The following is a 27,805-nucleotide window of genomic DNA, read 5'->3' as shown; positions in this document are numbered from 1 at the left end:
ACGACTGTTGTGGGATTGACCACAGAGCGGGAATGGTACCTACTTTAGACCGCAACTGACCCCGGAGTGGGGTCTTGCGGTGCTTTGCAATAAAGAGGTTTGCTTCCAGGTCATGGCCTTGGAATGCATCAAGGCACAATCAATAAGGCTTTGGAATCGTTGTCTGACCCCCGGCACCACAGGCAAACCAAATATGGGTCACTTGCACCGATAGCCCTGTGCAAGTCACATCCGGCATAGAATGACGTCAAAACAGAGCCACAGCACCCCTTGCTGGCATGTATGGGTACTGTTAAAGATTTCCAGATTCAGTCTGACACCTGGTGAATATTCAAAAGGTGAGGAATCTGTGGGTAGAAGTCTCTACTAGAAGATGTCATTTAACATGTCATGAGTGATGTAATATGTGAGGTTCCATGCAGTGCATGATGGGGGCACACGTTCTTCTTGGTTCACTAAACTGTAACTGGTGAATTTCAGTGTTTTGTTCTGTTTTGAAATGTTACTTTTAACACCTAACTACAGCGCCACTTTAACCTTTGTTACCGAGTATTGCTGATGCGGAGGCCAGCAAATCAGATTGTTTCAGTACTGTGGGAACGATACTGAAATGACATATGGGGGAAAAAGTCCCTCGACCAATCAGGTCTTAGCATTTATTGAATTTTGGTACTGCTAGAGTACCATACCACAGGACCAATCATCTACATACCGTTACCCACAGCCCTTCTTTACATGTTCATTTCTTGGTAAGCCATTTTTTTTGCTATATCAGAAATAAAGGTTTCCTATGAGAGTTAACATAGGAAACTGCACTTTTGTGACCCCAACTCCTTTTGTTTCCTGGCCCCGCTTGATGGCTCAGCGTAAAACTTTCCAAAAAAAGAGCCAAAGTGGATGAACTTTGCAAAAGTTATTAAGAAAAAAAAAAAAAAAAAAAAACTTTTCTTATGCTAAACTCTGGTCTAACTATAACTACACAGTGGTGTATGCACATACAAATAACAACACAGTCATACAGCACTTTCACCATTTCTAAGCACTGTAAATAATGGACAATATGATTACTCAATTTCTGGTATTCCTTCGTATAACATAACTATAGTCAATGTTAAAAACAACATGCAAAAATACACTCTCCTGATGGAATAGGAGGACTACTGTACCCTAAAGACATCTGTACTATTTTGCAAACGTGTTGCATTGTACAACTACTGTAAAGTGCTGAGTGCAGTTTTCACACTTCTAAATGTTAAAATCTACATGCTAAAAACAGGGTACCTGAGGCTTTGCATTCGATCCATTTCTTGTCTTCGCATTGAGTTTAATTCTTTCAAAGTTCTGGCAGTTACAGAATCTAGCCAAGCTAGCCTAGAAAGAAACGATACACACATTTAGATTTACAAAGCTATTAACAAACAGGCTTGTAAAACTAAAACCACTGGAATAAGCAAACATCTCTGTTCCATTCATCCTTCATCCAAACTCCGTGATCTACCTCCACTAATTCCTCTGCAGGGTTTTAAAGATGTTGCTGCTCTGCACTGCAATGACAGAGGACTGATGAGAGGCTTCATCAATTAGCAAAGTCTTAGTACTGGGGTATGACAAGCCACAGTGCAGCAGACTGTGGCTACACAATTTAAACTGCGGGAAACACTTGTGACATGTAACAAATAAGCCCCATTATATTCTGTGTTATATTCCATGTCAACACAGATAGAAGCACAGTTTTCAATAGGTATGGGTCTGGGGGTCACTGTCCAACAGTCAGACTAGGGGCACAGAACCAGCCTGATATCAGTCCAGTTGAATGGAGATTAAACTTGTTTGGACCCATTACAATCAGAGCATTTGCTAGTGGTGGTAAAGAAGAGATTACTTGTGGTCTAAAGTCAGGTTGTCAATATGAGAACCTCTACATCCTGTAAAAAGGCTGCAGAGCAAACACGCTAATGCTTACAGAAACACTTAAGAAGTAATGAAGTATCCCAATACAGTGTAACAATCCTGCTCTAACTCAGTCATCAGAATTAACAGAACAAACGTACAGCTGAAAAGGAAATTAAAAAAATATTCACAAAGAATATATGTACTTTATAAGTAACTGCATTATTTGATGGCTGTATCTGTGCAGTTTTATCACTTCATATGACCCCCACAACCTCCCCAATTTCCTGACATTAACCAGCATCCCCTGAAGCTACTCTTGTTGTACATGGAGATTATCTCACACATTATTTTGAGATCCCAAAGCAAATTAATCCCCCCCCCCCCCCACACCCCCACACCCCTACCCCCCCATCCCCCGGCTGTGAACAGTATATTAGGAACAAAAACATAACAGAATGGGGGGAAATTGGAGGGGTGGATCAAAAATATCATTTGATTACAGCCTCCATGAAAAGCACATTTCTTGGTACATCTAATCATAGCTTGTACCACTGTAGACCCATGTAGCAACAGCCTCATAAAATGGGTGGGAATGACTCTGCAGGAAAGTGCACAGATTTTTTTCTATTTGCTTTGAAAGAAATGTAGTAACACATAACGTGTATAGGTAGATCCAGATGTCAGGATACTAGAAGAATATTTGTTTCCATTTGTTTAGAGCTTTCATATTTGCTGAAACAACACCCAGCACAGGTGAGTGATCTTTACACATCTTTTCTGCAGTGACAGATGCCAAACCCGCATGACTGTCTCAAAACCTAGCACAACTATACTAGCTACAGGTTCCATGTCACAAAGGAATCGACTCATGGATGGAAGGCCTTCTTTCACCAGAACAACCAACATCAATTGTAGCAGTTAATGACCTTCAGGTTTTTATCCATTCTCATGCACTTTTTTAAAGCTTGATATTTAACCAAGCAGTAACCGCTCAATGCATATGGTAACCCCTAAATAGCACTGAGGTATTATACCTGGGTTTACTAACAAAACAAACGGTTGGAGCATTGTAATGCCTAGATTTTGAGAATACCGCCTGGCAAAGAGTAAAAAAAAATATATACAAGCTGTAGTATCAGTAAAGGTAATTCCACAATTGCTGTACAACATATTTGCATGTATTTCAAGGCAAATTTAGATTTTCTGACTGGACATTTGGATTTTTCACAATTTTGATAAATATGTACACAGTTGGTTTCATATCAGAGGCTGTTTTCATGTAGGAGTAACATGAATCTTCAATGATCGCCATAAGCAACCAACAGAGAAGCAGACCATCCTCTGAAAATAATGGAAAATTAAAAAAATTTAAAAAAATCAGGCTCTATGCGAAAAAGTTCCTCAAAGGTTTTCCACCATCCTGGGCAACAGCTCTGAAGTTAGTCAAGGAAGTAAGGTCTATTGAAAGAGTGAACAGCTCTCTACATGACTGCTTTCAAGAGTTCCACAATAAGGTGCTAATTTAAGAGGTAGTTTCATCTTTAACCCTAGCAGAATGGGCCTTTGTTCTACCAGACAAAGGGGGTTATTCCAACTTTGGAGGAGGTGGTAATCCGTCCCAAATGTGACGGATTTACCACCAGCCGTATTACGAGTTCCATAGGATATAATGGACTCGTAATACGGCTGGTGGTATATCTGTGACTTTTGGGACGGATTACCACTTCCTCCAAAGTTGGAATAACCCCCAAAGTCTCAATAGCTTTCTATTGATGTCCTTGTTTAGTTAGTCCTAATGGTACTGGCCAAATCATCTGGATGTAAAACCAGAGGAGACTTGAACCTGAGATTAAAGTCACACTGCACATTATTCAGCACTTGCCCATCTTTGTGATCTTTACCTACTCTTTTTGAGGTTAGGTGAAAGAGGGTGAAGAGAGAAGTTACTGATTTTCTTCTGTTTATGGGAGGCAAAGGATCCCCACAGCTGCAGATTATTGCTTGTTGCCTCTTCCTGTCATTGGATTTTGCCACTTTTAATATGGTTGTCTCTGCTGTTGTGGCTGATGCCAATGAGGGGCTTAGAACCCTCTGCTCAAACTAATATTAATACTAAGGTCTGCAACATTGTTTATATATGTTTTTTCTTCTCTAGGCACCCACCTTCAATCTCCCCGTTTTACTTTTCCTGCACTGTATTTCTTCATCAGCATTAGCCCCCAGAGTGCACAAAATCCTAAAGGGATGTGTCATGCCTGCCCACTACAGCAGTGGCAATTGCTGCTTCCCTTACAACTGCTCAACTACACATACCCTCTTCACTAGACTGAACATAGATGCTTGTGCTCCTCATCATGAAGAACTGTTGATGGAGTTGTTAGATGGATCTTCTTTGCAGTTCATACAATCACCAAGTCTGGCTGTGGGTCTAAAAAATGAAGTTAGTCTAGAGCCCTGTATTTTTGGGAGCTGTGAGGGAGAAGACATTGTACAGGAATAGTTCCAATGCATGCTCTAGTAGCTTCAAATAGAGGCAGGTGTGGGCCAGACAAAGAGGGGTGATGAAGGGTTTCAAATATTACCAAAGCATTCTTAGATGTGCAAAGCAAAGAACTAATTTACTTGCCTCCAACGCCACAACTTCCTAAAAGGTATTAATATCATCTGCAGAGAAAAGACTAGATAGAAAATAATCTACCAGTGTAAGAATGCATTTTCTGACTGAAGATTTAGAGAAGATGATTCCGTCTCAAGTGCTGTTCTTGAAGAATAAGGTTGTTGTGGTGCAATTTTCTCAAATGTTTGGAATGACAAGAGTGATGCCTTGAATGGTGCATATAAAGTGACCTAAGTGGGAAATGTGATCTGATTCTTGTAGTCTTGGACCTCCTACGCATGATTCTCAATATACACACATAAGGCACATAATGATAGTACCTATGGAGGAGAGATCGCTAAAGGCATCCGTGACAAAGTAACACTGCCGGTGGTGCTCCCACTATAGGTGCTGTCCCCTAAGGCATAAATGGTAGTACAGAAGGCTGCAGTCTTGTAAATAGTAAGTCTGAGATCTTCACCACTGGTGTTACTTCCATTGATGGAGAATAAGTCCTTGGATAATCCAAGATAGAGGGTGGTGGAAGCCTTCCAGGCTGCTCTCTCTATAGATTGCTTCAATTATGTGGGTGATGTTTAGCGACGTCTTGACATCAGTGAACCCCTTAACATCAAATACCTTTTTATGGTGTACTAGGCCACAGCGGCAGACATGTCATGGCTGAACATCCTCTTAACATCATAGACCTTACCCAAGAGTGGTTCCATTTTTCATGATGCGCTCCAAATTATTGATCTCCTCCCAGAGGAGTTCTCAGAGATGATATATGGTGCTATGGTAGAAAGAAGCTCTTTCTCTTCAATCGTCAGATTTCCTTGAAGATGACTGTTGGTAGACCACAGAACCTCTTAAACCCAAAGGAGCCAGATCTTTTCTCTGTTCCTGTGAGAAGATTTGTCAGTGAGATGGGTATCTGTGTGGCAGGAGGTCTGTGCGTTGCTTACCTTCCAAAGGGTATTTCACAAAAAGGGTTGCTATTTTATGTGAAAAAAATGTTTCCTATCTGAAATGTAAGAAAACTGACTAAGATTTAGAAGCCATTGAGTGAAAACTGTTGAGGAGGTTTGGAAAGATTTTCCAAAGACATAAAGAAAACAAAAGGCCAAGCTCAGTTCCAGAATATTATTTCCAAGAGCCAGACAAAAGAACTCCTGCAACTACCACTGACAATGTATGATGGAATACCAGTGGAGTGCACTTCCTTAAAAAAAAGATGCCAGTTCTCTAGCCTCTAAAGGACGCCTTTTATCTAGCTACATTAGAAGCCCAAAGCTTGCAGTGGGGGGAAAAAGAAAAAAAAGTCATGAAAGGACATCAAGGTGGTATTCAACGGTCTCAAATGTCAACAATTGTCATTCACAATTCGATTTTGTGAATAGTTACTGGCTGACAAGGGTAGTCAGTAATCATTCAAATGCTTATGGCTGCAGGAGTGTTCATGTATCATTAATAAACTTTTATTAGGAGTCAGAAGAAAAGAGGAAATATCAACGGACTGTCACCTTTATATTGCAATACAAAAGAGAGTTTTTGTCTGACAAGCTGAAATGACAATGGTGACGTGTAATGCCTTCTGGTACACAGCATTGTTGTTTTTCTCACTAGCAACCACTGCCATTAAGTGCAATGTAAGCTCCATCAGAAAACCCATTTCATAAAACCGGCCCAAGGTAGTTGCTGATGTGAACATCAACAGTTCGGAGTACCATTATTCACAGAGAATGCTTTAGGACCAAAACCAACCTGATTGCCTCCTCTTCAGCAGCTGCTAACTTCTTGTCTTCTGTTTTCACTGGTAGAACACCTTGATCACTGCCACAAGCATCTTTAAAGGAAATCATCTTTTTTCCACTATTTACTCTAAAAAAGAAGCACAACCATTGCAGGTCTTTTGTTAAAGTAAAGCAAAGAAATACAATAAAAATGATTCTTACAATGATGGGGTAGGTGATATTTAGACCAAGGCAGAATGCAGCAGAATAGGAAGCGCTAATTCTTATTAAGAGCAGATTTATTAGTACACAGTTTCAATTTTAATCTCTCCCACCATTTTGGCTTTCCTTATTTTACAGAGAAGTATGAAAACTCTACTCTGAGATGACGATTCTGGTCACACTTACCCCCTTCCCTTCTGACCATGTGCCTGATTGGACATTTGTCAGAATATCGTCTGACATAAATATGTCCTTTCACTCACAAAAATAATGTCCCAATAGGTGTAGATTTTCTGTTATTAACTCTAAAGGGGCAACATTTTTGGAAACAATACGTAGAAACCAATATTCTGAAAAATGATAATCTGGAAACACACCTCCTACTTCCTGCTCTTTAGAATCATCAGGTGAGTGGACCCAGACCACACAGGTGATTTCATACAGACACCTTTTAAATGCAAGCAACAGGGAAATATCAGTGAAATCACTACTGTTTCCAAAATGTCATTAAGTTACATTATTACAGGTGGTTGTTCACCTGTTCGGTGGCTTAGTACACCTATCCAATCCCCGCCATTTCAGCATCAGATCCCAAACTTCGATTTGGCAGAGGCTAGAACAAACACTAAAAAAACACTACATTGATGCAGTCTACTGGTGTCACATAGTGCACCAAGCTGGTAGTCATCTGGACAAAGGCCCAGGCATGCTGGCTACAAATGTCCAGGATGGATAAGTTACTTACCTGTAAATCCTAGTTCTCTTCCAGGGGTATCCTCATCAAAGTCATAAACATTGAATATTCCCGCCCTTGTGCGGGGACCCCGGAGCATATATAAAATATATACACATTATACATGTGTAACAAACAGTCATGCAGGCTATCATGTTAAAAACAGGCTAAAATGCTTTATTTCTATGAAGTTTTTTTTTTTTTTTTTTTTTAAATACTACAATAGAGCATAAATAAGTAGCCAAGCTCCTAAAACTAGGCTTGGGGAAGTAAGCAGTAGCAAACTCTAGTGAAAAAATAGAGAAAACTGCATTGAAAAACAATGAAGCATTCTTAGCCAATAGGCTGCATGTAGGTTAACACAGGAGAACCATAAAAACTTTGGCACTGTGCCTTTAAGACCCTGAGCACCTCCAGTATCCCACCATGCCTCAGGGGTGAAGGAAAGGTGACAGTTGGTTCACAGTTAGGTCAGTTCTTTTTACGGTGACAATTTGTATAATTGAATCAAAATACTGTCTGTCCTGCACTTCCAGTAGACGTGTGTCCGGGGAGGAGGGTGGGTTGTTTATGACTTTGATGAGGATACCCCTGGAAGAGAACTAGGATTTACAGGTAAGTAACTTATCCTTCTCTTCCAGGGGATCCTCATCAATAGTCATAAACATTGAATAGATTAGCAAGCCCATCCCTAAACCCAGCGGACTGTCCGATAGAAGTGCAGGAATAGACATGTCTTACGCAAATAAATTCCTTAGAGAGGCCTGCCCCACTTGGGCATCCGCTCTTGCATCTGAGTCTAAACAATAATGTCTTGTAAAAGTATGGACAGACTTCCATGTAGCAGCCTTACAAATCTCAGATATAGGAACATTGTTAAGGAGAGCAGCAGTAGCCGCTTTTCCCCTTGTGGAATGCGCTCTAGGCCGCGCTATCAATTGTCTATTAGCTAGCTGGTAAGTATTAACAATACAAGAGACTATCCATCTTGATATTGTTCGCTTAGATGCTGCTTCTCCTGTCCTTAAATGACCATAGTTCACAAACAAGCGGTTAGAGTGTCTAATTGATTTTGTCTTGTCCAGATAAAATTTCAGCACTCTTTTCAAGTCTAATGAGTGCAATGCTTTCTCAGCCGGAGTTTCCGGATTGGGAAAGAACGTCGGTAAAGTTATGGTCTGATTAATATGGAATTCTGACACCACCTTCGGAAGGAAAGATGGGTGAGTTCGTAGAACTACTCTATTGTCATGAAAAACCGTGTACGGTTCTTTTGCAGACAAGGCCTGGATCTCACTGACCCTCCTCGCTGAAGTAATGGTCACCAGAAAAGCCGTTTTCCACGTAAGGTGTTGTAAGGAGGCCTTATGGATAGGCTCGAAAGGAGGGCCCATAAGTTTTGCTAGGACTATGTTCAGTTCCCACGGAGGAGAAGGCCTCCGAATTGGCGGAAAAACTTTCTTCAAACCTTCTAAGAAATCCTTGACTACAGGTTTCGTAAAGAAGGATTCCTGAGAAGGTGACTTGCGATAGGCAGTAATAGCAGACAAATGTACCTTAATAGATGATACCTGTAGACCAGATTTCGCTAGGTGAAGCAAATAGGACAGTATGACGTCCTCCTGCGCCCGTATGGGATTATGGCCTTGCTGACAGCACCATATGTAGAATCTCTTCCACTTAAAAGCGTAGGAACGCCGCGTGGAAGGCCGTTTGGACTCTTTCAAGATGTTCATGCACTCCTGCGAGAGTCCTAGGTGCCCATACTGCAGGAATTCAGGAGCCATGCTGTTAAGCTCAGAGAGGGTAGGTTGGGATGCAGAATCCTGCCCTCCATTCTGCTCAGAAGATCCGGTCTGCACGGCAGCCTCCTGTGAGGTTTTTCCGACAGGTTGAGGAGATCCGTGTACCAGAATTGTCGAGGCCATTGTGGCGCTATAAGAATCATTCTGGTCCTGGATCCGTAAAGTTTGCTGATCACTGCCGGAATGAGGGGAATCGGAGGAAAAGCGTAAAGAAATGTCCCTGACCAGTCGATCAACAGGGCATTCCCTCGAGATCCTGGACGGTAGAACCTGGATGCGAAGTCTGGGCATTTCCTGTTTACATCGTCTGCGAAGAGGTCCAGTTGAGGCCGACCCCATTGCGCGAAGATGTATTCTGCGACTTCGTCGTGCAGGACCCAATCGTGAACGTCCTCCAGGTGTCTGCTTAGAAAGTCTGCTTCTACGTTCTGCTGACCTGGCAGGTGAACTGCTGTGATTGACATTCCTCTGGCCAGGAGCCAATGCCATATCGCTTGGGACTCTCGTGAAAGGGGTAGGGATCTCGTTCCCCCTTGTTTGTTCAAGTAATACATCGTGGTTGTATTGTCCGTCTGTATCAATAGAGTTTTCCCCTGAATTAGCGGTGTGAAAGACTTGAGAGCCAGATGGACCGCTCTGAGTTCTAGCAGATTGATGTGGTACTGCTTCTCCTTGTCTGACCACAGACCCTGCGCTTGAAAAGGACCCAGATGAGCCCCCCATCCCTGAAGAGACGCATCCGTTACCAGAGTGTCGGATGGAAGTACCTGGTGAAACGGAGCGCCCACTGACAGGTGAGGTCTGTGCATCCATCATCTCAATGACTGCAGTGCTACCTCCGGTAGCCGCATTGTGTCTTCCCAGCGACCTGTTCTTTGGCTCCAATTGGCCTCCAATGCCTCTTGGAGGGGTCTCATGTGGAGTCTGGCATTTGGGACAATAAAGATGCAAGATGCCATGGAGCCCAGTAGTGATGTCACCTGACGTGCCGTAGGTGCGCTGGCTCTCAACAGGTCCTGGCACTTCATGTTTATTGAGGACAGTCGTTCCTCCGAAGGATACACTTTTTGTAGTTCTGTGTTTATGATAGCTCCTAGGTAGTGAAGACTCTGCGTTGGAGTCAAGGTTGACTTCTGGTAATTGACCTGAAGACCTAGAGCTTCGCAAACTCCTAGTACAATGTCCCGATGGCTTCTCGCCTGCTCCGGAGAAGAAGCCTTTAGTAGCCAGTCGTCTAGGTATGGATATATGTATATCCTTTGTCTTCGTAGATGCGCCGCCACCACTGCCATACATTTCGAGAAAACTCTTGGAGCAGACTTCAGGCCAAAGGGTAGAACCCTGAACTGGTAATGCTGTAACGCTACTCGAAAGCGCAGGAATTTTCGATGCTTTGGAGCTATTGGGATGTGGAAATACGCATCCTGCAGGTCGATGGAGCACATCCAGTCTCCCTGATGCAGTTGAGGGAAAATTTGGTGAAGCGCTAGCATTCTGAACTTCTGCTTTCTTATGTATTTGTTCAGCAGTCTTAGATCCAGGATTGGCCTGAAAACGCCCTCTTGATCCTTCTTTGCTACTAGAAAGTAACGGGAGTAGACCCCCTTTCCTCTGTGGGCAGGTGGAACCCTTTCTATGGCATTCTTTCTTAGGAGGGCGAGAGCCTCCTTGCGTAGCAAGGTGAGATGAGCCGGATTGTGTTTGGTTGGTGGCAAGTGTGGTGGAGGCTGCTTGAAAAGGAGAGAATAGCCATGTTCGACAATATTGAGCACCCATTTGTCTCTTGTGATAGAGTGCCACTCGTGAAGATGAACAATAATACTTCCCCCCACCGGAGTGGTGTACAGTGTCGAGGGAAGCGAGACTTCATTGCTTAGTGGGTGCTTTTGGAGTGGACTGTTGAGGTCTACTTGACCCTCGCTCCCTTGTGTTTCTTCGCTGAAACAGAGGGCGTCCCTGTCGTTGCTGAGACCTTTGCGACCAATGAGGGGTTTGAACCCTCTGTTGGAAAGGGCGTCTATCGTACGGTCTGTACCTCCGCCTGAAATCTTTCCTTCTTTCGAGGCCTACCGCCTTCATGGTATCCACCTCGGTCTTCATGCGGGCCATCTCTTCGTCTGCATGGGCACCGAATAGAGAATTCCCGGCAAATGGGAGATTCAGGATACGTTGTTGTGCCTCCTGTTTCAAGCCAGTGAGCCTCAGCCAGGAAGATCTCCTCGCACAGATACCATGTGCGTACCCATGAGCCGCCAAATCCGCCCCATCCGCTGCTGCGCTGATAACTTGGTTAGATACCAGGCATCCTTCCTGTAGAATCTCTTGGAAATCTTGCCTGTCTTCTCTGGGCAGTTTTTCTGTAAATCTACTGAGGGAATCCCACAGAGAACGATCGTACCTGCCCAGGAGCGCAGACGCACTAGAGACCTTCATTGCTGAAGCCGCTGTCCCGCACATCTTTCTTCCCAGAGAGTCTAAATGCCTGCTCTCTTTATCCGGGGGTACCGTGGATGAAGATGCCACCGAGTGGGTCTTTCGGGCGGCAGCTATGATCACGGAGTCTGGTGGCGGATCCTTCCTAAGGAATAAAGGGTCTTGCTCTGGAGCCTTGTACTTTTTAAGAATCCGAGCCGGGGCAGACTTAAGCGAGGCTGGGGCCAGAAAAGTGTCCATGGTCGGCTGCAACAAACCAGGCACTAGAGGCAGCAACTTTTTCGACGCTGATCTCTGTTGTAGCGTCTCAAAGATGATTGATGAGGAGGTAGACGGTTCTGGAACCTCTATTTTGAGTTTCTGCGCTCCTCTTAGCAACACCTCGTTGAAAGTGGTTATGTCATCCACTGGAGAGACTCTAGCAGGTGGTGAATCTGTAAGAGTAGGTGAGTAACGCCCGACAGAAGAACCTGATGAAGACCAAGAGGGTGATCTTCTTGAGCGCGACCTGCATCTCCGTTGAGAGCGAGATCTGCTGCGGGACGCTGTAGCCGAGCGCCTAGGCCTCGCGGTCGGCTGTCGAGGAGCTGAACGAGCCCGTTCTGCCCCGGCTGTCGGCGATGGCGTTCTTGGCGGGGAGGCAGTGGGTGAATACATTCGCGAATATTGCGAATCTGGGGAGGCCGCTGGTCTGTTGAGGCTCTCCAGCCATCTCGGAGATAGGTTGATGGGCGAGACATGCCCAGGAGATGCTCTTGACCGAGAAGAGTCGCTCGGTATGGAGACCACTGGAGACTGAGCCTTGTCTGGCGAGGGGCGATGTTCTGCTCCCTGTTGGACCGGTAAAACCTGCGTCGACGTCGATGGCTGTTTCGACGTCGAAGGACGCCCAGTCGGTTGGTCCTGCCTCGACGTTGATTGCCTCGACGTTGAGTGCCTTGACGTCGAACGGCGTTCCTTGGACCTCGACCTGCTCGCCGTCGTGTGCCTCGACGTGGAGCGATGGGAGGTTGACGGCGGATGTTTCTCGTGCCGTCGTGGAGATCTCGACGTCGTGTGTCCTGACGTCGGGGGGCGCACAGCCTTTGGCGGCGACCGGGCATGCCGGCGGTGGCTCGACGTCGATCGGCGGGCTGCCGTCGACGGAGACCTGCCCCTGCTCTGATGTTCCCTCGACGCCGTTCCCTTCGACGTCGGGTGCGTCGCCGTCGACGGCGATCTATGCCGGTGGGACGGTGGTAGCGACGACGTCGACGGTGAACAAACAGGTATTTTCCTACCTGTCGACGTCGACCGGGCCATTCTCTCCTGAGAATGGCGTTCTGGATGCCTGGGGAGTGAGGAGGACGATGTTCTTTTCCTCTCCTGAAGCCCATGAAGTCGGATCTTCTCTCTGTCTTTCAGAGTCCTCCTAGACATGTTCTTACAGTACTTACAAGTGTCAGGGCAGTGACTCTGAGGCAGGCATACTATGCACAGAGAGTGGGGATCTGACTGGGCCTTCTTCTTCCCACAAGCAGGGCATTTGACAAAAAGAGAAGGCATTTTTCTGTCAGAAAAAACCTTCCTAGCTCAGACAAAGATGTTACTTGTCGAGTGAAAAGTGAAAAAAAGCTTTTTTAAATAATTTCTCTGAGGAAAACTCAGAAAAACTGAGAGCTCAATGCTCCAGGATCCTCTCAGAAGAAGCCGGAAAAAAGAACTGACCTAACTGTGAACCAACTGTCACCTTTCCTTCACCCCTGAGGCATGGTGGGATACTGGAGGTGCTCAGGGTCTTAAAGGCACAGTGCCAAAGTTTTTATGGTTCTCCTGTGTTAACCTACATGCAGCCTATTGGCTAAGAATGCTTCATTGTTTTTCAATGCAGTTTTCTCTATTTTTTCACTAGAGTTTGCTACTGCTTACTTCCCCAAGCCTAGTTTTAGGAGCTTGGCTACTTATTTATGCTCTATTGTAGTATTTAAAAAAAAAAAAAAAAAAAACTTCATAGAAATAAAGCATTTTAGCCTGTTTTTAACATGATAGCCTGCATGACTGTTTGTTACACATGTATAATGTGTATATATTTTATATATGCTCCGGGGTCCCCGCACAAGGGCGGGAATATTCAATGTTTATGACTATTGATGAGGATCCCCTGGAAGAGAATATAGTTTAACGATGAACATCCTACGTACGTCAGAAAATGTTGATGTCTATAAGTACCTAAACATTAAGAAGGTTCTGCTGACGGTGAATGACATTATCAAATGCTTTAACATCTTCCTCCAAGTCAAGTTAAGTTAGTAGACATAAACTAAACTAGTGTCAAACTGGTATAGTTCTGGCCTACTATAGCCCAAGTGCCCCACTGGTCTTAGGAATCAAAATTTTACAACTGAAGAAAGCCAAGAACAAATATTTAATGCTCTGGAATATTCTATTCCATGCAGTTGTTTTTTTCCCACATCTTGTTTATTTTAATCTCTGTAAAGGAAGTTCACTATCTTACTGATTAGGACATCAATGTAATATTGATGTTTTTCTATAGTCTTTATATGGGACCTTGAGCCCCCTTGCTTCTTGACATCCATAATGGGGTTTATTATCTGCTCATATTCAGAATTTCAAAATATAGATTCAAGTAAGAAAAGTGACGTCTCAGATGAATTGCCTATATCTTGTTATTGATAACAAAACTCCTCCTGCTCTAGCCTTGAGGACCTAGTGCAGGGGTGCTGGCTGGAAAAAGACAATAAAGAAGAGCCAGTTTCAACATGACCCAATAATGAGCTTAATCTGTGTCAGAGAAGTAAAACTAAAAGAAAAAAAGACATAAAAATAGTGGAAGCGGTCATCCCATGAACAAATACATTAAAGTACACATAAGAGTTCCTGTTTCAAAGATCCAAGAAAACATGCAAGCTTGTTAATAAAACAAGCTAGTATTCAAATGATTCAATGAAAAAAGCACCAAAAAGAACTGACTGGTCAAAATCACTGGGCAACTTGAATGCCCAAATTTACAAACTAATGTTTTTATAGAACTACATTCATACAGTATAAGTAGTTGTAGTTTTATTTGTACCACACACATCCAAGCACATATTACATGTGTTACGGTCTATTATACATATTAACATAGCCCATGTTCATGGAAAGGCTGGATTTGGGTTCCTGGTTTATTCAGCATAAGTGTGCTAGGGTTTTTTGGTCTACATTCCTCAACGTTTTCCAGCTTGATTTTTAAGCAAGCAGTGTGCAATATGTGCTAACTTGTCACATATTTTATTTACTTATGCTGCATCAATGTTAAAATTAGGTTTCTGGTTGGCAGAGGTATGTACCCTGTCCAAGCAGGAGCCACAATCCTAGTCAGGGTAAGTCAGATACACACTAAAAGTTAACCTGTGCTCAACCGCTGGTAGCTTAGCACACAGAGCAGTCAGGCTTAACCTAGGAGTAAATGTGTAAAGTATTTGTGCAACAACACACAGTAACACAGTGAAAACACCACAAAAAGACTTCACACTAGCTTAGAAAAATAGGTTATAATTTTAGAGGGTCAGAAAGCAGCAGGCTCCAAGCCAGCACAGCAGAAAAGCAGTCCTTCCAGAACAGCAGGACAGTAGTGTGACAGTACTTGTAGTACCACAGCAGTCCTTCCGACAGAGGTTCTTTACAGGTCCAGAAGTGTCTGATTTGGTGGAGTAAGAGACCCAGTAATTATACCCAGTTGTGCCTTTGAAGTGGGGGTGACTTCAAAGAAGGGTCTTTGAAATGCACAGAGGTTCTTTCTTCATACCTCCAGGTCTGGACTCACTACAGGGGATAATCAGCCCTTTGTGTGGGTACTGGACATTGCCCTTTCAGGTGTGTCACCGCCTCCCTCTCCATCCTTCCCAGGATGAGCAAAGCAGATGTCGATGGGCACTCAGACACACCTAACCTTTCTTTGTGTGTGGTTGTCTAGAGGGAATGCACAAAGTCTAGATGTCACCTACTCCAGAGGTGTATCGGGGACAAGCAACAGTCACGCAGAGCTTTAAGAGTAAAGGAATACCAACTTTCTAAAAGTGGCATTTCTAAAATAGTAATGTTAAATCAAACTTTGCAAGCAAAGTGGATTTATAATTATCATTTGATTGATACAAAACACAACAGAGTTACTCCTTCTCAGTGTAAGAAAGTACCCTCTTTCTTGGCATGGTTATCCCCATTTTCTGCCTGTTCTCAGGGTGTTCGACTGTGTTCACTGAGATCCTGCTAACCAGGACCCCAGGTTTATGCTCTCTCTCCCTTTAATGAAAATGTCACTTACCCAGTGTACATCTGTTCGTGGCATTAGTCGCTGCAGATTCACATGTTTGGCACAGTCCGCTGCCTGGTGTTGGGCTCGGAGTATTACAAGTTGTTTTTCTTCGAAGAAGTCTTTTTGGTCACGGGACCGAAGGACTCCTCCCTCTTCGGCTCCATTGCGCATGGGCGTCGACTCCATCTTAGATTGTTTTCCCCGCAGAGGGTGAGGATGGAGTTGTTTGGTATAAATAGTGCCCATGCAATGGAGTGAATATGTATGTACGTTAAGAGTTTATAATAATTATTTACAAATGTTCAGATGTTTAAGATTTATGATCTACTTCTAAACGGCTACAGGCTTCCCGGGGAGGTGGGAGGGTACATGTGAATCTGCAGCGACTAATGCCACGAACAGATGTACACTGGGTAAGTGACATTTTCAGTTCGATGGCATATGTTGCTGCAGATACACATGTTTGGCATAGACTATAAAGCAGTTACCTCCCCTAAAAGCGGTGGTTTAGCCTGTAGGAGTTGAAGTAGTTTGGAATAATGTTCTTAGTACAGCTTGGCCCACTGTAGCTTGTTGTGCATTTAGTACGTCTACACAGTAGTGTTTAGTAAACGTATGAGGCGTAGACCAGGTTGCAGCCTTACATATTTCGCTCATAGGAATGTTTCCTAGAAAGGCCATTGTAGCACCTTTCTTTCTGGTTGAGTGTGCCTTTGGTGTAATAGGCAATTCTCTTTTGGCTTTAAGATAGCATGTTTGAATACATCTGACTATCCATCTAGCAATGCCTTGTTTAGAGATTGGATTTCCTATGTGTGGTTTTTGAAAAGCTATGAACAGTTGTTTTGTTTTCCTGATTAGCTTTGTTCTGTCAATGTAATACATTAGTGCTCTTTTGATGTCTAATGTATGTAGTGCCCTTTCAGCCACAGAATTTGGTTGTGGGAAGAACACTGGCAATTCTACTGTTTGATTTAAATGGAATGGTGAGATTACCTTTGGCAGAAATTTTGGATTTGTTCTTAGAACTATTTTATTGTTGTGTATTTGAATAAATGGTTCTTGTATGGTAAATGCCTGTATTTCACTTACTCTTCTGAGGGATGTGATTGCAATGAGAAATACGACCTTCCAGGTTAGATATTGCATTTCACAGGAATGCATGGGTTCGAAAGGTGGACCCATGAGTCTTGTTAAGACGATGTTAAGATTCCATGAAGGAACTGGTGGTGTTCTTGGTGGTATAATTCTTTTTAGCCCTTCCATGAATGCTTTAATAACTGGTATTCTAAATAGAGACGATGAATGAGTAGTTTGTAGGTAAGCAGATATTGCTGCGAGGTGTATTTTTATAGATGAAAAAGCGAGATTTGCTTTTTGCAAATGTAGTAAGTATCCTACTATGTCTTTAGTAGAGGCATGTAATGGTTGTATTTGATTGGCATGGCAGTAGTAAACAAATCTTTTCCACTTAGATGCATAGCAGTGTCTAGTGGAAGGTTTTCTAGCTTGTTTTATGACCTCCATGCATTCTTGTGTGAGGTCTAAGTGTCCGAATTCTAGGATTTCAGGAGCCAAATTGCCAGATTCAATGATGCTGGGTTTGGATGCCTGATCTGTTGTTTGTGTTGTGTTAACAGATCTGGCCTGTTGGGTAGTTTGACATGCGGTACTAGTGAAAGGTCTAGTAGAGTTGTATACCAAGGTTGTCTTGCCCATGTGGGTGCTATCAGTATGAGTTTGAGTTGGTTTTGACTCAACTTGTTTACTAGATATGGAAGGAGAGGGAGAGGGGGAAAAGCGTACGCAAATATCCCTGACCAACTCATCCATAGAGCATTGCCTTGTGATTCGCGGTGTGGGTACCTGGATGCGAAGTTTTGGCATTTTGAGTTTTGTTTTGTTGCGAACAAATCTATCTGGGGTGTTCCCCAAATTTGAAAGTACTTGTTCAGAACTTGGGGGTGAATTTCCCATTCGTGGACTTGTTGGTGGTCTCGCGAAAGGTAGTCTGCTAGTTGGTTTTGTATTCCTGGAATAAATTGTGCTATTAGGCGAATGTTGTTGTGAATCGCCCACTGCCAAATTTTTTGTGTTAGGAGGCACAATTGTGTTGAGTGTGTTCCTCCTTGTTTGTTTAAATAATACATTGTTGTCATGTTGTCTGTTTTGACAAGAATGTATTTGTGTGTTATTATGGGTTGGAAGGCTTTTAATGCTAGAAATACTGCTAACAGTTCTAGGTAATTGATATGAAATTTTGTTTCGTGTATATCCCATTGTCCTTGAATGCTGTGGTGATTGAGGTGTGCTCCCCACCCTGTCATGGAAGCATCTGTTGTTATAACGTATTGAGGCACTGGGTCCTGAAATGTCCGCCCTTTGTTTAAATTTTTGCTGTTCCACCATAGAAGCGAGAGGTATGTTTGGCGGTCTACCAACACCAGATCTTGAAGTTGACCCTGTGCCTGTGACCATTGTGATGCTAGACACTGTTGTAAGGGTCGCATGTGTAGTCTTGCGTTTGGGACAATGGCTATGCATGATGACATCATGCCTAGAAGTTTTAGCACAAATTTTGCTTGTATCTTTTGGTTTGGAAACATAGCACTTATTACCTTGTGGAATGCCTGCACTCTTTGTGGACTTGGAGTGGCAATTCCTTTTGAAGTGTTGATGGTTGCTCCTAGATATTGTTGTGTTTGACACGGTTCTAGGTGTGATTTTGTATAGTTGATGGAAAACCCCAGTTTGTGAAGGGTTTGTATGACAAATGTGGTGTCGTTTGCGCATTTTTTTACTGTGTTGGTCTTGATTAGCCAATCGTCTAGGTAAGGGAACACATGTATCTGTTGTCTCCTGATGTGTGCTGCTACTACTGCTAGACATTTTGTGAACACTCTTGGTGCAGTTGTTATTCCGAATGGCAACACCTTGAATTGGTAATGTATTCCTTTGAATACGAACCGTAGGTACTTTCTGTGAGAAGGGTGTATTGGTATATGAAAGTACGCATCCTTTAGGTCTAATGTGGTCATGTAATCTTGCTGTTTGAGCAGTGGAATGATGTCTTGTAGTGTGACCATGTGAAAATGGTCCGATATGATGTACGTATTTAGTGTCCTGAGATCTAATATTGGTCTTAATGTTTTGTCTTTTTTTGGAATTAGAAAGTACAGGGAGTAAACTCCTGTGTTTTTTTGTTGTACTGGTACTAACTCTATTGCATCCTTTTGCAGTAGTGCTTGAACTTCTAGTCCTAAAAGTTCTAAATGTTGTGGTGACATTTTGCGTGTTTTGGGGGGGATGTTTGGTGGGAAGTTGTGGAATTCTATGCAATAGCCATGTTGGATTATTGCTAATACCCAATTGTCTGTTGTAATCTGTTGCCAAGATTGGTAGAATTGGCTTAGTCTTCCCCCCACTGGTGTTGAGTGAAGGGGTTGCGTGACTTGAAAGTCACTGTTTAGGTGGAGGTGTTTTTGGAGTCTGGAATCTTCCCCTACTCCTTGGGAATTGACCCCCCCTATATCCCCTGAAACCTCCCCTTTGGAAGGAACCCTGATATGGTGTGGTTCTTGTTTGTTGGCTGGTGGTGTCTGTGGGTTGGCCACGAAACCCCCCTCTAAATTGAGTTTTTCTGAAAGAGCCTCTGCTCTGCGGGGAGTAGAGTGCGCCCATGGCCTTGGCCGTGTCTGTGTCCTTTTTAAGTTTTTCAATGGCTGTATCCACTTCAGGGCCAAAAAGTTGTTTTTCGTTGAAGGGCATATTAAGGACAGCCTGCTGGATTTCAGGTTTGAAGCCTGAAGTGCGGAGCGAAGCGTGTCTCCTTATGGTGACAGCAGTGTTGACTGTTCTCGCTGCAGTATCGGCTGCGTCCAGTGAAGAGCGGATTTGATTGTTTGAGATCGTTTGTCCCTCTTCAACTATTTGCTGCGCCCTTTTTTGGTATTCTTGGGGAAGATGGTCTACGAGAAGTTGCATCTCATCCCAGTGAGCGCGGTCATATCTGGCCAGCAGCGCTTGAGAATTTGCGATGCGCCACTGGTTGGCTGCCTGTGATGCTACTCTTTTCCCTGCCGCATCAAATTTTCTGCTTTCTTTGTCCGGAGGTGGGGCGTCACCAGATGTATGGGAATTTGCTCTTTTGCGAGCTGCCCCTACTACTACGGAGTCAGGTGGTAACTGCGAAGTAATAAACACTGGATCTGTGGGTGGTGGTTTGTATTTTTTATCCACCCTTGGGGTGATGGCTCTTGATTTTACGGGCTCTTCAAAAATTTGTTTTGCGTGCCGTAACATCCCCGGTAGCATTGGGAGACATTGATATTGGCTATGTGTAGCCGAGAGGGTGTTAAATAAAAAATCATCCTCTATAGGATCTGAATGCAGTTGGACATTGTGGAATTCTGCAGCCCTAGCCACCAGTTGTGAGTATGAGGTACTGTCCTCTGGCGGTGACGGCTTTGTGGGGTATGAATCTGGATCATTGTCCGGCACTGGGGTGTCGTATAGGTCCCAAGCGTCTTGATCCTGATCATCTTGACTTATGGTAGTTTGCGCTGGTGAGTGCATTTGTGGCGGTGTTTGTGCCGGCGATGCCTGTTGTAGTGGAGAGGGCGGAGGCGTGACTTTTTTGACCACTTTGGCTTGTGGTTGTGCGTCATCCTTGAGGAGACTGATCCTTCTTTTCCTCATTATTGGGGGAAGGGTTGATATCTTCCCTGTGTCTTGCTGGATGTACAGTCTCTTTTGTGTGTAGTCTGATTCTACACTTTGGAGCTCTTGTCCAAATCTGTGCATCTGGCCACTTATTCCTTGTTCCTCTGAGTAGGATGAAGGTGTGGTATTTTTCGGCGCCGAGAGAGAATCTTTTTTCGGTTTCGGCACCGACAGAATTTTTGTTCCTTTCGGCATGGATTCTCGGTGCCGATGTTTTTCGGTGCCGGTATCTTGTCTTTGTCTCTCGGAGCCGCTTTCTCGGCTCCGAGGTTGCTCCATGGCGGTCCCTCGACCGGAGTCGGGTGTCTTCGCTATGGGCGTGCCCTTTTTCGGCGCCTTCGACGGGTCGCCTGTTTTATGGGTCGAGCCATGGCCTGTTGGCAGTGGCGTCCCCTGGGCTTTCGTTTTGTCGATGGTTTTACTTTTCGACGTCTTACTCACAGTTTGTTGCTGTTGTTCGACGTCGGAGTCTCCGGATTCTGATTCCGGAACCGAGAATGTTTCCTCTTCGTCGTCGAAACGTTGTTTTGTCGGCATGGACGCCATTTGTAGACGCCTGGCTCTTCGGTCCCGGAGTGTTTTTCTGGACCGGAAGGCTCGACAGGCCTCACAGGTATAATCCTTGTGCTCGGGGGACAAGCACAAGTTACAGACCAAGTGCTGATCTGTATAAGGATACTTACTGTGACATTTTGGGCAGAAACGGAACGGGGTCCGTTCCATCGGCTTCGATGTAGCACGCGGTCGGGCCGACCAGGCCCCGATGGGGGAATCGAAGCTACCCCAAAGTCTTCCGATGATTGGTGTCGATGTACCTAACTATCCCGATACCGAACGGAACAATACCGACGCTTTCTTCCGAGATTCTGACTAACTTTCCGAACCGAAACACGGAGCGAAAAGGAATACGTCCGAACCCGACAGCGGAAAAAAACAATCTAAGATGGAGTCGACGCCCATGCGCAATGGAGCCGAAGAGGGAGGAGTCCTTCGGTCCCGTGACCAAAAAGACTTCTTCGAAGAAAAACAACTTGTAATACTCCGAGCCCAACACCAGGCAGCGGACTGTGCCAAACATGTGTATCTGCAGCAACATATGCCATCGAACATGTGGTTACTTAAACCATTTACACCCCACATTTGGCATACTGGTACTCCCATGTAAGTCCCTAGCATATGGTGCCCAGGTACCTAGGGTAATGGGGTACCAGGGAATCCCCATGGGCTGCAGCATGCATTAAGCCACCCCAAAATGTATCTGCAGGTCTGCCATTGCAGCCTGCGTGAAAGGGTGCATGCACCCTTTTCACTACAGGTCACTGCACCAGCTCATTGTAAGTTACCCCTATGGCAGGCCCTCCTAGTCCAGAGGGCAGGGTGTAAGTACCTGTGTGTATGGGGACCCGTGCACTAGCAGAGGTGCCCCCACAAACTCGATTTTCCATTTTCCTGGACTTTGTGAGTGCAGGAATACCATTTTATGTGTGTACTGGACATAGGTCACTACCTATCTCCAGCTATATAATGGTAACTCCGAACCTAGGCATGGTTGGTATCAAATATGTCGGAATCGAACGAGTTACTTACCTTCGGTAACGACTTTTCTGGTGGATACATTAGCTACCTGTGGATTCCTCACCTCATGAATACTCCCATGGCGCCAGCATTCGACGGAAATCTTCTTACCAGTCTCTGCACGTCGACGAGGACGTCACTGTCTCGCACGCGACGCCGTCTGACGTCATACAGGCAATAAGAGGTCCTCGACGACGTGCGGACGTCAGTACCAATAATTTTTTACGTGCATGAGAACAACCAGGCAATGCAATGAAAGAACAAAGCAACATCCATTATATTGTAAAAATACACCACATTGTATGAATAACTGTAAATCTTTTTATGTACATATATATATATATATATATATATAAAACTCTCTCTTTTAAAATATATACACACACCAAGTATATACATAAAGATATATACACATATACCTATATATATATAAATATATTATATATATACATCTATTGCACCCTCAAAGATCAAGAGGAGCGCACTCAAGGATTACTTGGCAAGACCATAAAGGCAACGGGGAGGCGGGTGGGACCGTGAGGAATCCACAGGTAGCTAATGTATCCACCAGAAAAGTCGTTACCGAAGGTAAGTAACTCGTTCTTCTGATGGATACAACTACCTGTGGATTCCTCACCTCATGAATAGAGTCCCAAAGCAGTACCACGCCCGGCGGTGGGTGCCTAAATGGTCAAACCAAGAAATCCTGCAGCACTGACCGTGCAAAATGGCCGTCCCTTCTAACCTCAGAATCTAAACAGTAATGTTTTGCAAAAGTGTGAAGGGACGACCAAGTTGCGGCCTTGCAGATGTCGACCACAGGAACACCTCTGGCTAAGGCCGAAGTGGCCGACTTAGCTCTGGTGGAATGAGCTCTAATGCCCTCAGGAGGATCCTTCTTTGCCAAAGAGTAACATATTTTAATGCAAAGAACAACCCACCTGGATAGTGTTCTCTTGTGGACTGCCTTTCCTCTCCTCTTGCCCACGTATCCAATAAACAGCTGATCCTCCAGCCTGAAATCCTTTGTTCTATCGATAAAGAAGCTCAACGCTCTCTTTGGGTCCAGACGGTGCAGTCTTTCTTCCTCTTTGGAAGGATGAGGCGGAGGATAGAACGTGGACAAAGTAATTGCCTGAGCCAAATGGAAGGGTGAAACAACCTTCGGGAGGAAAGCAGCCTTGGTCCTCAACACCACCTTATCCCCATAAAAAGTTGTATAAGGGGGTTTTACTGATAAGGCCTGCAACTCACTCACTCTCCTTGCTGATGTTATAGCTATCAGGAAGACTGTTTTTAAAACGAAATACCTCAAGGGGCAAGAATGCATAGGTTCAAAAGGGGACCCCATAAGGAAAGTCAGGACTAAGGACAAATCCCATTGCGGCATAACGAATGGCTTTGGAGGATATTGATTTAGAAGACCTTTCAAGAATCTGATAACAATAGGGGATTTAAATAAAGATGGTTGGTCTGGAAGACATATGAAGGCTGACAAGGCCGATAAATAACCTTTAATGGTAGCCACTGCACAACCTTTCTGCGCCAGAGATAGAGCAAAAGACAAAACGTCCGATAGATGAGCATGTAAAGGATCAATCTGCCTCTCTCCACACCACGCAACAAATTTAGACCACCTATTAGCGTAGATAGATTTAGTGGAGTGTCGCCTGGCCGCTAATATAACATCCACTACCTCAGGCGGGAGAGAGAAGGAACTCAGGTTGCCCCGTTCAATCTCCAGGCATGTAGGTGCAGACTCTGGAGGTTGGGGTGTAGAACCTGCCCCTGCGACTGCGAGAGGAGGTCTGCCCTGAAAGGGAGACGGAGCGGCGGGCACGTTGAGAGTTGGAGAAGGTCGGAGTACCACACCCTCCTTGGCCAATCCGGAGCTATTAAGATTACTAGAGCCCGGTCTTGGCGAATCTTCCTCAATACTCGAGGAATCAAGGGTATGGGAGGAAACGCGTAAAGCAACTGGCCGCACCAGGTCATTTGAAACGCGTCCCCCAACGCTTCCTGCATCGGATACTGAAGGCTGCAGAACAACGGACAATGCGCGTTCTCTCGAGTGGCGAACAGATCTACCCGAGGAAACCCCCACTTCTGGAAGATTAAACGGACTTGATCTGGATGGAGACGCCACTCGTGGTCTGCCGAGAAGTGGCGACTGAGACTGTCCGCACGTACGTTCAAGACTCCGGCCAGATGGTTTGCTATCAAGCAAATCCGATGGTCCTTTGCCCAGGACCATAGTCGAAGAGCTTCTCTGCAGAGAAGGTACGACCCCACTCCTCCCTGCTTGTTTATGTACCACATCGTGGTAGTATTGTCCGTTAGGACCTGTACCGACTGACCACGAAGGGAAGGGAGGAAGGCCTTGAGAGCCAGACGTACAGCCCGTAACTCTAACAGATTGATGTGAAAAATCTGTTCCTCTGGAGACCAAAGACCTTTGATCTCCAGATCCCCCAGATGAGCTCCCCACCCTAGAGTGGAAGCATCCGTTATGACTGTGGCCACTGGTGGCGACTGCTGGAACGGTTTTCCTTGTGAAAGATTGTTGCTTGCAATCCACCACTTCAAATCCACAGCAGCATCTCTGGAGATCTTGACAGTACCCTCTAGATCCCCTCTGTGTTGAGACCACTGCCTTCGGAGGCACCACTGAAGAGCCCTCATGTGCCAGTGAGCATGCGTGACCAACAGAATGCAGGAGGCAAAAAGACCGAGCAGACGAAGGACCTTGAGGACTGGAACTACCGCTCCATTTCGAAACATTGGAACCAAATCCTGAATATCTTGAATCCGCTGAGGCGGAGGAAAGGCCCGACCCAATGTCGTATCCAGTACTGCCCCTATGAACAGGAGGCGCTGAGAGGGCTCCAGGTGAGATTTGGGCTCGTTCACCGAAAAGCCCAGGTCGAACAACAACTGGGTTGTTGACTGCAGATGACGCAACACAAGCTCCGGGGACTTGGCTTTGATCAACCAATCGTCCAAGTAAGGGAATACTGCTATCCCCTTCCTTCTGAGCTCTGCCGCAACCACCGACATCACCTTCGTGAAGACTCGAGGTGCTGAAGTAAGACCAAACGGAAGGACCGCAAACTGGTAGTGTTGCGATCCCACCACAAACCGGAGATACTTCCTGTGTGACTTGAGTATCGGGATATGAAAGTAAGCATCCTGCAAGTCGACAGACACCATCCAGTCTTCCATGTTCAACGCCAAAAGCACCTGTGCTAGGGTCAGCATCTTGAACTTTTCCTGCTTGAGGAACCAATTCAAGATCCTCAGGTCCAGAATTGGTCTCAAACGACCATCCTTCTTGGGAATCAGGAAATACCTTGAGTAAACTCCTTGACCCCTTTCCTGCTCCGGGACCAACTCCACCACGCCCTTTAAAAGGAGGACTTCTACCTCCTGTTCTAGCAACAGGAGGTGTTCTTGTGAACAATACGAAGGGCGGGGCGGGATGAGGGGCGGAAACTCCCGAAAGGGAAGGGTGTAGCCTTTTCTCACAACACTGAGAACCCAAGTGTCCGACGTAACAGTCTCCCATTTGGTGAGAAAATGCTGTAATCTTCCCCCTACAGGAGAGGAGTGAGTGGGAAATGGTGGAAGCCTAAGGCTGCTTCCCCTGCTGCACCCCGCCAGAGGATGAGGAAGAGGCAGAGTGCTGCTGAGAGGCTCCCCTGGTGCGGACCCTACCCCTCCCCCTAAAAGATCTATAGGGATGGGAAGAGGCAGGTTGCTGATATCTTCCCCGAAAGGAAGAGGAAGAGCCACGCCCAAATCCACGAAACCTCCTGAAGAATCTGGAAGAGGCCGTGGAAGAAGGAGCTTGGAGTCCCAACGACTTAGCCGTGGCCCTGCTCTCCTTAAAACGTTCCAAGGCCGAATCAGCCTTAGCCCCAAACAGTTTGTCCCCATCAAACGGGAGATCCAACAATGTGGACTGTACATCTGCCGAAAAGCCCGAGTTACGGAGCCAGGCCTGTCTCCTTTCCACCACAGTTGTGCCCATTGCTCTGGCTACCGAGTCGGTGGTATCCAGTCCCGTCTGGATAATTTGGGTCGCAGCAGCCTGGGCATCAGAGACAAGATCCAAAAGACCCTGGGGAAGCTCTGTAAACGAAGAGGAGATGTCATCCATCAGAGCATGAATATACCTCCCCAGGATACAGGTCGCATTAGTGGCTTTTAACGCCAGACTGCAGGACGAAAAAATCTTCTTCGACTGCGCCTCTAGCTTTTTTGAGTCTCTGTCCCCAGGCACCGTCGGGAAAGAACCAGGCGCTGACTTGGACGAACAGGAGGCCTGCACAACCAAGCTCTCCGGCGTAGGGTGCCTAGATAGGAAACCAGGATCAGTTGGAGCCGTCCGATACCTCCTGGCCACGGCTCTGTGAACTGCTGGGGAAGATGCCGGCTTCTTCCACACCTCTAAAACCGGATCCAGCAGAGCGTCATTAAAAGGTAATAGAGGCTCCGCCGCGGCTGAGGCCGGATGCAACACCTCTGTCAAAAGGTTTTGTTTCACCTCCACCACCGGCAAAGGCAGGTCCAAAAAACTAGCTGCCTTCCGTACCACTGTATGAAAGGAAGCAGCTTCCTCGGTATATTCCCCCGGGGACGAAAGGTCCCACTCAGGGGAAGTGTCCAGCCCACTGGCCGACTCCAGTCCACGCAGCCCATCACCCGAGTCCTCTAGCTCTCCTTCCTCTAGGGCTCGTTGGTACTCCTGCTCCTCTAGTACCCGGAGAGCACGCCTCCTTGAACGCAGTCGTTGCTCAATCCGCGGAGTCGACAACACCTCCGCTGAAGTCGGAGATCGGCGCCGATCTTCCGAAGCCACCGACGCCGCATCCGGCGCCACAGGTAACTTCGGCGCCGACTGAAGAGCAGATGAAACGGATGGACCCACTGGAGTCACAGGCCGAAATCTCGACGTCGACGGGATGGAAATCCCTGGGGCCAATCCCTCCGAAGCCATCGGAGCGGCCACCAGCGCCGACACTGGCGCCGAGCCCACGTTCCCAAACGGGAGAAAGGGCATAAAGGGTGCCGGCCGAAGAGGCGCAGGATCACCCAAAGAAAAGGCCAAAGGCCCAGCCGGAGCACCCCCTGGAGCCATCTGTTGGAAGATGGCATACATCGCATTCAAGAATGCGGAACTATCGGCTCCAGGGGTGGGAAAAGCCGGATACTGGGGTGCCTGACTCGGAGGCGACCCCGACGCCGGCCTCGGCGTCTGCGCCGGAGAAAACACCTGAGGCTCCAATACCTCAATCACCGACGCCTGTCCAGGCGAAGTTGGAGACGTCGGAGAGAGCAACGGCGTCGAAGGATGCGGCGTCACCGTGGGGCTGACCTCCCATGTCCTCCGGCGCCGATCCGGAGACCTGGAACGAGCCTCCCTTGAATGACGCCGAGATTCTCTACGGCGCCGGGATTCTCGATGACGCCGATATCTTGGAGAAGACTTTTTCTTGTGATGCTTCTCCTTTGACTTGGCCATAAACAGCTTCGCCTCGCGTTCTTTAATGGCCTTCGGATTCATGTGCTGACACGAATCACAAGTCGAGACGTCGTGGTCGGAGCTCAAACACCAAAGGCAATCGGAATGAGGATCCGTCACCGACATCTTGCCTCCACACTCACGACAAGGCTTAAATCCAGACTTTCTCTGCGACATTATTTCCACAGAGAAAGAGTACGCAGCAAGATATACACTGTAACCGCAAGAGTAACAGTTGCTCCCTCGAAGATAACCGTTTCGAATGCACGGAAAAA

General features: G+C 45.8%; 1 protein-coding gene across 2 annotated transcripts in view; it reads right to left on the bottom strand.

The window, feature by feature from the left end:
• Positions 1-27,805, bottom strand: part of KIAA0753 (KIAA0753 ortholog) — a 214,566-nt gene that overhangs the window by 109,264 nt on the left and 77,497 nt on the right. For both annotated transcript variants that reach the window (XM_069226993.1, XM_069226992.1), the window contains exons 10-11: positions 6,254-6,370; positions 1,282-1,371 (exon numbers count right to left, since the gene is read on the bottom strand). In XM_069226993.1, the coding sequence (XP_069083094.1) occupies positions 1,282-1,371; positions 6,254-6,370 (207 nt within the window). The remainder of the gene's footprint in view (positions 1-1,281; positions 1,372-6,253; positions 6,371-27,805) is intronic.

This window comes from Pleurodeles waltl, chromosome 3_2 (genome assembly GCF_031143425.1).
Source record: "Pleurodeles waltl isolate 20211129_DDA chromosome 3_2, aPleWal1.hap1.20221129, whole genome shotgun sequence".
Taxonomy (NCBI): Eukaryota; Metazoa; Chordata; class Amphibia; order Caudata; family Salamandridae; genus Pleurodeles; species Pleurodeles waltl.
This window is presented reverse-complemented; position numbering and strand designations above follow the sequence as displayed.